Genomic DNA, 12,460 nt, shown 5'->3' with positions numbered 1-12,460 from the left:
GGGATTTATACCTGGGATGCAGGGCTGGCTCAATATCTGTAAAAAAATTAAAGTGATTCATCACATCAATAAAAGAAAGGACAAGAACCATATGAGCCTCTCAATAGATGCAGAGAAAGCATTTGACAAAAGACAGCATCCTTTCTTGAGCAGGTTAAGAAATAGAATGTGCTCGGAGCCAAAAAAGTAATTGCCCATGGCAGCCATTAGTACCTCCTCTCAAAAACGGACATCATCTTTACCTGAGTAGATTCATACAATACGTACTTCTGGGTCCACCTTCTGTAAATTAACATTTTGTTAGTGAGGCTTATTCATGTTATTAGGTACATTTTTTCATTGCTAAGTGGTATGCCATTTGAGGAACATACCACTCTGCTGTTAAAGTATATTTAGATGGTTTGCAGTTTGGGTCTATGATGAATAATAATAATGTAGGTTTGAAAACTTTTGTATATGTTTTTCGGTTCACATATGTATACGATGAGAAGAAAAAATGCTGGATTATAATGTATTCTTTTAAAATTTATTTGAGAGAGAAAGAGAGCATGCACAAGTGGGGCAGGGCAGAGAAAGAAGGAGAAAGAGACAATCCTAAGCAGACTCCACCATGCTTAGCACAGAGCCCAACGTGGGGCTTGATCCCAAGACCCTGGGATCAGGACCTGAGCCCAAAGCAAGAGTCATAGGCCCAACTGACTGAATCACCAAGGCACGCCAATAATGTATTCTTATACTCATGTTTATAAGTCACCGTTAAATAGATTTTCTGAGTGTTTCTATCAACTTAAAATCCCCATGGCTAGATAGAAGATTCCCCTGTCCCATATCCTTACCATTATTTAATATTTTGAGTTTAATTTTAGCCTTTTGGTGCAATTGATCTTGCTATCTCATTGTGTGAGTATAAGTTTTTCTAATGCCAAGTCATGTCAAAGTCTGAGGAACTATCTCTACAAACTGAAAAAAGGGGGAAATCCACCAATTCGTGATTTCCTCACCAGTTCTTCCATCCCCATGATGTCAAAACAGTGCCATGAGGTTACCAAGGTATCTTCGGCAAGAAAACAAACAAAAAAAGTGAAAACGAACCAGAGAAGATTAGCTCCGTGGATGAGCACTTGATAGTTATGTTCTTTTGTTTCTAAATTTCAAGTAAAATATTTTATTTTAAATCAGCAGCACGTAGAAGTCCTTGATATTGGTGTATTTGGTCTATTCATGTATGGAGACATGCGTATGTGAATCCCTAACTAACGTGTATCAATCTGCTTTTCCAGTGTAACTAACTACCCCAAAATTCAGTGGCTTAAAATAGCAACAACTTCTTAGCTTCCAACTGTGTGTGTTGGCTTTTGGATTACCTCAGCTGGTTACCCTGTTTGTGGTCCCTTGTGATCAATGGCTTCTCTCGTATATGTGATGATTACCCAGCTGGTAGCTTGGGTATGGGCATATGCCTATCATTCAGTAGGCTAGCCTTGGCTTGTTCATGACAGGGTGGTCACAGGCTTCTGAACAGCAGAAAGGGGGTAAGTCCCAGTGTGTGTGAACTTGTCAAACCTCTTGCTAATGATACAATGGCCAAAACAAGTCACATACTAATCCAAAAGGAGAAACGAATTCTACCCTTGATAAAAATTGCACCAAGACACTAAAAGGGCCTGGATGCATGGAGGGGAAGAATTTGTGGCCATTTTTACAGTATTATATTTTAAGTATTTTTGTTTCTTTACATTATTCCTTGCTCAGAAACTAAAGACATAGTACCTACTGTTTTCCCCATTTGGTATACAAGGAAACTGATGTTCAGAAAAGTAAAGCAGTAACATAGCTACTAATCAACAGAAGCAGCTCGTGTAGGATTTCAAGGTCTCCGTTCTTATCATGCTGCCTTCTGATGGATGGCTGATACGCCTGTTTTGTCTAGTTCCATACAGTTAACATTTCAACAGTCACATTTTTTTGTGTAGATGTAGATTTCCATCTGGTATCATCTTCCTTCTGCCTGAAGCACTTCCTTTAACATTTCTTGTATTGACAGTCTGCTGGTGATGAAATCTTTCTGATTCTGAATGTCTGAAAACATCTTCATTTTGCATTCACTTTTAAAAGATATTTTCACTGGATAAAGATTTGTAGGTTGATTTTTTTTTTTCTTGCAGTATTTTACAGCTGTTGGTCCACTCTTTTCTCATTTGCATGGAGAAGCCTCTCATCATGTTTCCATTTATTCCCCTGTGCATAATATGACTTTATGGATGATCTTTGAATTTATCACTGGTTATAACCAATCTGACTAACCTGGTATAGTTTTCTTTGTAGTGTGTGCTTGTGTTCACAATTAAGCTTGAGCTTAAATCTATAGATTTCTTTTCATCAATTCAGAAACCTCTTGGCTGTTATTCTGCCAGGATTTTTTTCTGTTTCCCTTCCTCCATTTGGAGATGTCCAATATACACACATGGAACTTTATCTTTTCTGCATCCCTACTTACCTTTTGGAACATACTAATAAAGTTGTCACTTTTAATATCTTTGTCTAACATTTGTATCAGTTTTAATTGATTTGTTTCCTCATTATGAGAGTTAGATATTCTTGCCTTTTTACACGTCCTCTAATCTTTAGTGGTGTATCAGATATTGTAAACATTGTAAACTTACTCTGGAGCTGAATACATTATTATTCCTATCTTCTTGAACTTTGATTTGGGATGCAGTTAAATTACTTGCAAACATTTTGATCTTTTTGGATCTTGCTTTTTTTTTTTTTAAAGTTGATTCATTTTGAAAGAGAGAATTAGAGCACACATGTGAACCAGGGAGGGATGGAGAGGGAAAGAGAGAATCTCAAGCAAGCCTTGCACTGTCAGCGAGGAGCCCCACATGAGGCTCAATCCCATGAACCATGAGATCGTATCTGATCCACAATCAAAAGCCACTTAACTAATTGAGCGACCCAGGTGCCCTTGGATCTTGCTTTCAAGACCTATTTGGCAGGGGTGTCCGGGTGGCTCAGTTAAGTGGCTCTTGATTTCAGCTCAGGTCATGATTTCACGGTTCATGGGATGGAACCCACTTGAATTCTCTCTTCCCCTATCTGCCCCTCTACCGTTCACACTCTCTCTCTCAAAAACAATTTTTTAAAAAGGATTTGACAGAACTGGAACAGTATGTAATCCAGGGCTAATTATTCCCACTGCTGAAGACTACAAGAAGCCCCTCTAGAAGTTTCTGGGGTTCTCGCTCTACAGTTCTTTCCTCTTTGGCACTCAGTTCTGCAAACTCCAGCTACCTTGTTCTCCTTGGATTCTCAGCTCAGATCCCTCAATTCAAAAGAGCCTACTAGATCATGCCCGGCTCCCCCTCCCTGTCCCAGACTTGGAAACTCACTCAAAGAAGCAAATGGGACCATCAGAGAGCTCATCTCCTTTGTTCCAAGTCTGTCATGAATTGTTATCCTCTGTTGTCTGATGTCCAGGGACAAGAAAGTTGTTGTTTCATATATTTTGTCAGAGTTTTGGTGCTTTTAAGCAGGTGGGTAAATTCAGCTGCTACTCCATCTTGCCCAGAAGCACAAGTGTATCTCTCTTTGTGGTTTTAATTTGCATTTCTCTGATGACTTAAGAAGTGAAGCAACTTTTTATGTTTACTGGTCTTAGAATACCTTCTTTTGGGAATAGCCTGCTTAAATATTCTGCCCCCTTTTATACTGGATTATCCATCTGTCCTTGCTTCTTTGGACGTAAGAATTATTTTATATTCTGCCTATAAGTCTTTTTTTTTAAGGCATTGCCAACATCTTTTCCAACTTTGCGGCTTACAGTGTTAATCTCTTAATAGTATCCTTTGATAAGGCAAAGTTTCCAACTTTAACACAATCAAATCCATCAACCTTTCCCTACACGCAGTACTTGAATATCCAACTTAAATTTTTGCTCCCTGTGGCACCTGGGTGACTCAGCTGACTGAGCATCTGACTTCCACTCAGGTCATGATCTTGCTTTTTTTGGAGTTTGAGCCCTGCATCAGGCTCTCTGCTGTCAGCGCAGAGCCTGCTTCAGGTCCTCTGTGTCCCTCTCTCTGCCCCTCCCCTGCTCGTGCTCGCTTGCTCTCTCTAAAAAAAACCATTTTAAAAAATGTAAAAAAGAAATTTTTGTTCAAAGATCATTCTTTCTCAGATGTTATACACTTCATTGTTGCACCTGTCAAATTTACATCTACATCTACTAGAACCTTTTAGATACCATTTATGGTAGATCCCCTTTTCCACCATCCCTGCACATTCATACCCAACTGACCTTAGAATGAGTCATTATCATGGTCTGATTCTCTGCTCGACAAATTCCTTGGTACCCAATTCCAGTTCCAGTTTGTATTTTTTGTTTTTTCTCTTTCTTTCAGGTCCATGATACTGATCAAAGTTCTGATCAGGTTTTCAGACTCTTTGTCATATTTTGTAAATCATCAAATGTTGCCAAGAAAAAATCAACAGGAAGCATTAGGCAAATCTCTCCGTGGTTTCTTTCTGCTCATATCTTAGCCCCTGAACTCTAGACTTTTCTTTGATGCTCTTTAAATACTCTGATGCACATATTAAACTGATTTAATTAACTGTTTCATCCAGCTTTTCTAGTTGTTCCCAGAACGCACAGTACTCTGTGAAAAGCTCATCTGCTATGGCCAGATGCCCTGCCAACTGAATTTAAGCTGGAGCTGAACAACTTGTAACAGGTGACATCAAACAAAGGCCAGGACCAGGAGTTCAAGATGCCAAAAAGAGGGTGAAAACTCCTTAGTGGTCGGGTGCCACATTTATAAGGCTTAATTTTTGGATCTCATAACATTAAGGTAATATTTTATTTTACCCACACATTGTAATACTCCTGATTTTGTTGTGTAACTTCTACATTGGCTGTGGAGAGAACTCCAGTAAAAGAGAGGCAACAGAAATCAAAGCAGGGGCAACGCGTTTACAAAATGAATACAAAAAGTGAATATATTGTTATACAATTTGTGGTTAACCCTATATTAACTATTCTGGGAGGACAACCAAGGTTAATCCTCATGAGATATATAATTTATGACTTAAAGTGAGGTAGTCTATTTCCTTGTCACACACCTAAACGTCTCTGTCCTGTGAATATTAGGCTACCTTCACATGAAGGCATTCATTTAAATCATGACCTATTCCCCAACTATGTCAAGTGAACCTACTCTCCTCCAGGAATTTCTATGACAAACTCCACTTAGGTGAGCAGCTTCTACTTCTCACTGTGGACTTGAAGGTCAACAGAGACAAGAGGAGGATGGTCAAAAGCATGACCATCTTCTGATCTGTTTGCTTCTGCTGCCTCTTCCCCACTCCATCCTCAGTCCCAGCCTAAACTCAAGGGCACCCGCTTCCACCATTTTAGCTACTAAACAGTCCTCCAGCTTTCTGCTTCCTCTAAAAAGGTGGAATTTTTCACTGATCTTATTTCAGCTAAAACTGCTTCACGCTTGCATGCCCTCTACTAACCACTTGAATTTTGAGACTTTTCCTCTTAGTGATTGAAGGAAGACTAATCCTTGTCAGAAAAGGTGGTAACACACTATGAGTGACAGGTGGGCTCCATCATCCGGATTTCTGAAATTCCTGTGCTGAGACACAGTCACTCTATCACAGACACAACCAAACGCAAGCACTGTACAGAAACACACTGTGCTTGTCTTACATATGTGCCCCTTGAAGATCCAGCAGGGGTTTCTGTCGCCTAAAATTAAGCCCATTTTTCACAAGCGCCTTTCCAAATGCCCTTATTTACAGTTCATTATGGGCATTAGTTTAGTGCCATCTGCGCAATCACTGCAAATTTGGAGATTTCTCAAAAGACAACTTGGCAGATTTGCTCTCGTATAGATTTGGGTCGACCATACTGCGGGACACTGCTTGATGAAAACATCAAACGTTTCTGGGCATACGAACGCCTGACCTTCTCATTTAAGATTTTATCTTTAAGTACTCTCTACACCGTGGGGCTTGAACTCATAACCCCAAGATCAGGAGTTGTATGCTCCACCAGCTGACCCAGCCAGGTGCCCCCTCATCTTTTGGTTTTAGAGAATACACTGTGGCCTCAATTTCTCCTACAGTGGATTCCTGGTGGCCACACTAAAACAAGTAAAAAGAGGGGCACCTGGGTGGCTCAGTTGGTTAAGCGGCCAACTATGGCTCAGGTCATGATCTCCCCATTCAGAGTTCAAGCCCCACATTGGACTCTGTGCTGACAGCTCAGAGCCTGGAGCCTGTTTCAGATTCTGTCTTCCTCTCTCTCTCTGCCCTTCCCCTGCTCCTGGTCTCGGTCTCTCTCTCCCTCCCTCCCTCTCTCTCTCTCTTAAAAATAAACTTAAAAAAAATTTTTAAACAAAAACTAAAAACAATAAATAAAACCAGTAAAGAGAAACAGGGAAAAATTATTATATTTTACCTAGTATATCCAAAATACTTTGAATATGTAATAAAAAAAATAGTAGACATTTCATATTCTTTTCTTCAGAGTAAATCTTTGAAATCAGGTGTGTATATTTACAGCATATCTCAATTTCGATTTTCCATCTAAAATATGTGATCTGTATTTCGACTTCATCAGATATACTATTACAAAGTAGATTCACATGCTCAAGTTGTTTCAAACACATTCATATTTTCCAATAATTGCATCAAATGCCAGTATTTAAATTTAAATCAATTAAAGTTACTGAAGTTAAAAATTCTGTTTCTCCGTTGCCACATTTCAAGGGCTCGGTGGTCAGAGTTGGCTCACGGCGACCCCACATGAGACAATAGAAATGTAGCTCAGTGCACTGCAGGTTTGTGTGTCTTCAATGTAGCTCCATCACGGAGAAGCTTTCACTCCATGCAGTGAACAAGGCAAGAGTAAATGTGCAAACTCTTCTAGGACAAAAAATCTCTCAAGTTATTAGGAATCAGTGGCTAAAAACGATGTCGACGACACAAAATTGTCAGCTATTTAAAGGCACTACATAACAAAGGGACCTTTATTCTGTCTGCCTTTACCACTACACCAGCCACTTGAAAAATACAAAGGGATGTTTTTCTAAAGGGGGGAAAAATCAAAGAATGTTAATAATGAGTCATGTGTAACTTCAAATCAGTTGCACATATTGTTGCACCATGCCAATAAATCCTGCAAGCACACCTCTAAATTTGTATTTCTATAAGCAACTACCAGAGATTTTGATCACTGAAGTTAAGCAGGGCCCACACAGAAGTCCTTTAGATCATTCATGCCGTTGAGAGGTCAGGGTGGGTTCCGGAAGAAGGACAGCTGTAAAACTTGATCTTAACCAAGCTTACCAACAGCTAATAATCACTGAAGGCACTCTAGACACACTGATTTCATCACTCTGGTATTCCAACTCACTTGGGAATTTCTGCTTCGAGGATGGAGGCTGTAAGGGTATCAGACCTCCCTGGCTGATCAAATTCCACAATTAACTGCAGAACCTCTCACTTTGGCTCACACTGTTAAATTGAGTGCGGTGGGTAGAGGAGGGGGCCTCAAGAATTCAAGTCCTTCTCAAGATGTCCACATGAGTTATCTACCCACAAAGGGTTTCTTTTCTGTTGAAATTGCATTGTTATTCCACAAGCTGCAGTTGCCATGTTATTTTGGTCACACAACAGGGAGCACATTCAGGAATTCAAGTACAAAAGGCAGAGGCGGAAAAGCTGTGGCTGGTGGTCCAAAACGGATTCCGAGAGTGAAAAGAAGGTAAGAGTGCAGCAAGGCCAGGCTATGTGGCTTCACTGCCAAAAGCATTAACTAACTATTCCCTAGTAAGCGACCAAGAATTCCAAATGCACCTGCACTTTGCAGAACCATGCCAGCCAAAGAAGCTGACTGTGGCTCTGGATGACCCAAACTGCCCGTAGCTCCTTACCGATTCCCAGTCCCCACACCCACCCTCCACTCCCCCGCGACTGTTAGTCACTCCTGAGTGGTTATTTCTACCACAGATGAAGTGAAACACCATTTAAAATAATGAACCTTTACTAACAGTGGGATAGCATTTTATGTGAATTTCAGTTGTTGGAAGTTTCATTAATGTAACTAAAAGATCTCGGTGAAATCATTTTTTGAGGACAATTTAAAATATCAGTTTCAAAAACATGAAAAACGTAATCCTTTCCAAGCTGACAGTCAAGACCTCTGTAAACCATGTTTGCTCTGTAGCCAGGTGGCTAGACTCTTTTGCTCATAGGCAGCAACACCCGCCTCCTTTGGTCAGCATGGGTAGACAGCACTGCCGGTGGCATTCATCAGCATGGCTGTGAACAATTTTGGAAGCCCCTGTAGTGTGGCTTCACTTTAACATCTTTTGAATGTCTTATAGCATCTAGTAATTCATTAAGGAGTGGCAGCAGCACTAGGACCGGGCAATGGATGTGAATCAGAGATTTAGAACTTCTGATTAAAATATTAGGAAGGAGGGGGGTGAGAGGGCTTCCACTGCGAGTCCTACGGGTGTTAGAGAACATTCTAACATTGAAGTGATACTGTAAACATAACAATAATGATTTAAATGTTACACTTTTGAAGTTTTTATATTTATATTTATATTTATATTTATATTTATATTTATATTTATATTTATATATACATATAAACTCAGCCTCTAATTTAGGAAAGATAATGGAAAAAAAAAAAAAAGTTGGCATCAGGGATGCTTGTCCCAAGGAGCCAACCTGTTGTCTGGCTAAGGCGAAGCATTTTTTCATTCTTTGAAAGGAGATAAAGAGAACTGGTGAGCAGAACAGTAATGATCTGTTCCACCAGCACCAGCCCAGTACAACTAAGGACAAAGAGGCATTGAGAACATGCATGTTCCGAAGATGGCAAAAAGGGGTTAGGACGGGTGGGTCCCTCCAGGGCCTGTAAGACACAACCTCAACTCCTTTCCATCTTCTGCTTCCATATACCCTTTCTATACAAAGTACTGCAGGGAGGTGGGGACTAGAAGTGGCATCCTTCATGCCTATGACTTATCAGCCCACAAGGAGACGCTGTGCCTTTTCCTCACTCCTTATGGGGAAGGTAAAGAATTCTTTGGCCCAACCAAGTGAGATAGGTGTTGAAGAATCACTCACAGAAGCTATAGGTGCCTCTAGGAAGTCAATCTGTGACATGTACCTCCTTGGACATTTGATGTAGAAAAGGAGAAAGAAGATATAACCCGATGGCTGATTTCACTGCCCAGAGCAAGAACAGGAAGTGCTCACACAGAGTTGGTTCTCTAATATATATCCCCTAGGAGTTTCCCCTGTGCTCCCTGAGGACTGGCACCTTTATTCCACAAGGGACCCAACAGGTGGATGCTTGCTGGTGAGGACACAGAAGAGTAAGTCATTGCTGGTCCAAGAATCAGGAGCAAATATCATGAAAGGCCTTGGGATGCCTGGGTGGCTCAGTCAGTTGAGCATCCAATTCTTAATTTCGGCTCAGGTCATGATTGCAGGGTTGTGAGATCCAGCCACATTGACAGCACAGAGCCTGCTTGGGATTCTCTCTTTCACTCTCTCTCCCCCTCCCCAGCTCATACTCTCTCTCCCAAAATAAATAAATTTAAAAAAAGAAAAAAAGAAAAAAAGAAAAAGAAAAGCAATGACTGACAGATGATAGCCCTGCCCTCTCTCCATGATAAACAGGTGGGAAGGGGATGTACAATAAAATAATCACCATCTCCCTTCCAGCTCCAAACTTATTGTGTGAAAGCCTGGCCTCAACAAAGAGGTAAGTCTGGATTGTTAACTAGACCTTTCTGAGCTGCTGTTGATTTCTTTCATTTTTTTTTAATAAGAAAAAGAGACCAGGATGTTAGATACCTATCCCGTGTGTTATACAGTAGTCTGCTACTTAAGGAGATACAGTAGGGCACATGTGCGATTAATAACCATAGAAAATAAAACTTGCACAAGCCCGTATTCTCTGTAATTAATACTGTTCAGTAAACCAGTAAACCAGTCATACAAGTATTTACTATGTTTAAGGAATATAATTAAAAGAAAAACAATGTTATCCTAGTACAGATTTATACCTTTCTCTTCTCATGTATGTATTGAGAATTTGGATTTCAAAGCCTTCCAGAACATGTACCTGTAATGGAATATGATACCTTCCACCTCACAATCAGCCGCGAGGTTCTACCTGCTGGTCATGAGAATGTTCCCAGGAAGCAACTAAAGCTTAAGTGGGCTTATGACTGCTCTCTTTCAGACTAGTTTAGAAAAACAAACAAACAAACAAAAAAAACCACCCCAAACATACAATTATGTGATACATCAATGAGAGATGGATATACTGGATTGCTAGTCAATGTAATCAGACAAATTATATTTACAAAGCCATCTGGAAGTTAGTGTGAATATAGGAAACTATAACTGAGGGCTGATCCTCAAAATGCTGTCCAAGTTCAACTAACAACTCTGCATTAATAGCACGAATGCACTCATATTATCAGCAGCAAGAAGAGCCATCTTTCGGTGACGAGCCACCAAATTTAGGGTCGAAAAGAAGCGATGAGTGTGAGAAAAATAATCAAGATAAATGCTGTATCCAAAGAACAGTAGAATTCAGGAAACTACAGTGTGAAGTGATACATATTCTAAAGACAATGCATAGAAATCTCTAGAGAAAGAATGTCGACAGAAATCCTCAATGATAAAGCACAACTCAGAGCTTTACAACAATCTTGTCTGTGGTCAGGTCCGGGACTGAGAGCCTCTGTCAGCTGTAAACACTGCAATACCTACGTGGATGTCAACAACTCAATAGGAAGTCAAAAGCAACATCCTCTCAATGTGTACAGGAAGGAATGCTTTGGGATTTGTACTGAGTCTGTCTGTGATCTGAGCCCTCAGGTTACAAAAGATAATAGCTGCTTTTATTTGCTGTAAATATTGTCAGGGGTGGTGTTCTTGCACAGGTGGGGGAAAATTAGAGGGCTAGCTGGAGGACCAACATGAAATGACACAGTCCACCTCTGACACCACTCAAGACTTATGAAGGTGACTCAGGAGTCAGGGAGCAGTACAGAGACCCCACAACAGTCTTGTTCCAAGGGACCCATTCTCCCCTAAGAAAGCTGCTAACCAGGCAGAAGACACTCCAGGCCCCGTCCCAGAATTCTGGGGGATTTGGAGCCAATGGTTCTTCCATTAACTTCTTGCAGGGCCCTAAGCCTTGTGCATATGATATCCTTTCCTTTTACTGAGGACCTGGTTCCTTCGGCACCACCTCTGACATCCCTCTGTTGCTGCATCACCCATTTTTATTGCTGATTTTCTATCTCCCAGCACATGTGACACGGCAGGTAGCATTTGACATGACAGAGAAACTGTGGCATTCCTTAGCTAACACAGAATATGACCCTTGCAAAAAATATATATTCCTTACCTGTTTAGGCCGAGCTCCCTTCGAGAGAATGTCAAGTAAGTCTGCAGGAGAGATGAAATAGAACCTCGGGAAAGCCACACGCTTGGTTTCCAGGTACTCAGCAAGAGCTTTTTCACAAAGAGAAAGCCTGTGGAAATGAAAAATCTTTACATGCCTATCTTCCCCATTCAGTTATTAAAACAACAACCATACAAAACCCAGCTCCTCTCATCTGTCTGCTCACCATAATAAGCTTACTGTTGAACAGGTAGCCTGACTCCCTCTCTGTGACCCCAGCAACTTGCTTGTGCCTAACATACGCGTCATGCCAAACAGGAGGAAACAGGTACAAACACACCACCAGTCGAAGCTAAACAGAGATCAGACTTAGGTTGAGGTCACACCTCGCTTTAAAAAAAATTTTTTTAACATTTATTCATTTTTGAGAAACAGAAACAGTGTGTGAATGGGGGAGGGGCAGAGAGAGAGGGACACACAGAATCTGAAGCAGGCTCCAGGCTCTGAGCTGTCAGCACAGAGCCCAATGTGGGGCTTGAACTCACGGACCGTGAGATCATGATCTGAGCCAAAGTCCGACGCTCAACCAACTGAGCCACCCAGGTGCCCCACTCTTCACTTTTCTTAATAACCCTCCTACTTGCCAAGAGAAACTGGGCTTGGCATCACTCATCCAGAGAGTAAAATGTATCAGTTAAGATGTAATTGGTTTAAAGTCTTCCTTTCCCCAGTGAATGCCTATGAAACACAAGTGGCTTCAACTCTCTCTGGTATTCAGAGGAGTCCTAAGATTCAGAATCATTTCTGCTTTATTGTTCTTAGATGACCCCTGAGACTCCAACATCACTAAGAAATAATTAACTGCTGGGGCACCCGGTTGGCTCAGGTGGAAGGGCATGCAATTCTTGATCTTGGGATCATGAGTTAAGCCCCATGGTGGGAAAAGAGATTACTTAAGGAAAGAAAGAAAGAAAGAAAGAAAGAAAGAAAGAAAGAAAGAAAGAA

General features: G+C 40.9%; 1 protein-coding gene across 1 annotated transcript in view; it reads right to left on the bottom strand.

Moving 5' to 3' along the window:
• DNAH11 (dynein axonemal heavy chain 11) overlaps positions 1 to 12,460 on the bottom strand; it is a 357,765-nt gene that overhangs the window by 245,413 nt on the left and 99,892 nt on the right. The window contains exon 28 of the mRNA XM_049641609.1: positions 11,459 to 11,585. Coding sequence (XP_049497566.1) covers positions 11,459 to 11,585 — 127 coding nt within the window. The remainder of the gene's footprint in view (positions 1 to 11,458; positions 11,586 to 12,460) is intronic.

Source organism: Panthera uncia, chromosome A2 (assembly GCF_023721935.1).
Source record: "Panthera uncia isolate 11264 chromosome A2, Puncia_PCG_1.0, whole genome shotgun sequence".
In the NCBI taxonomy this organism is placed as follows: Eukaryota; Metazoa; Chordata; class Mammalia; order Carnivora; family Felidae; genus Panthera; species Panthera uncia.
This window is presented reverse-complemented; position numbering and strand designations above follow the sequence as displayed.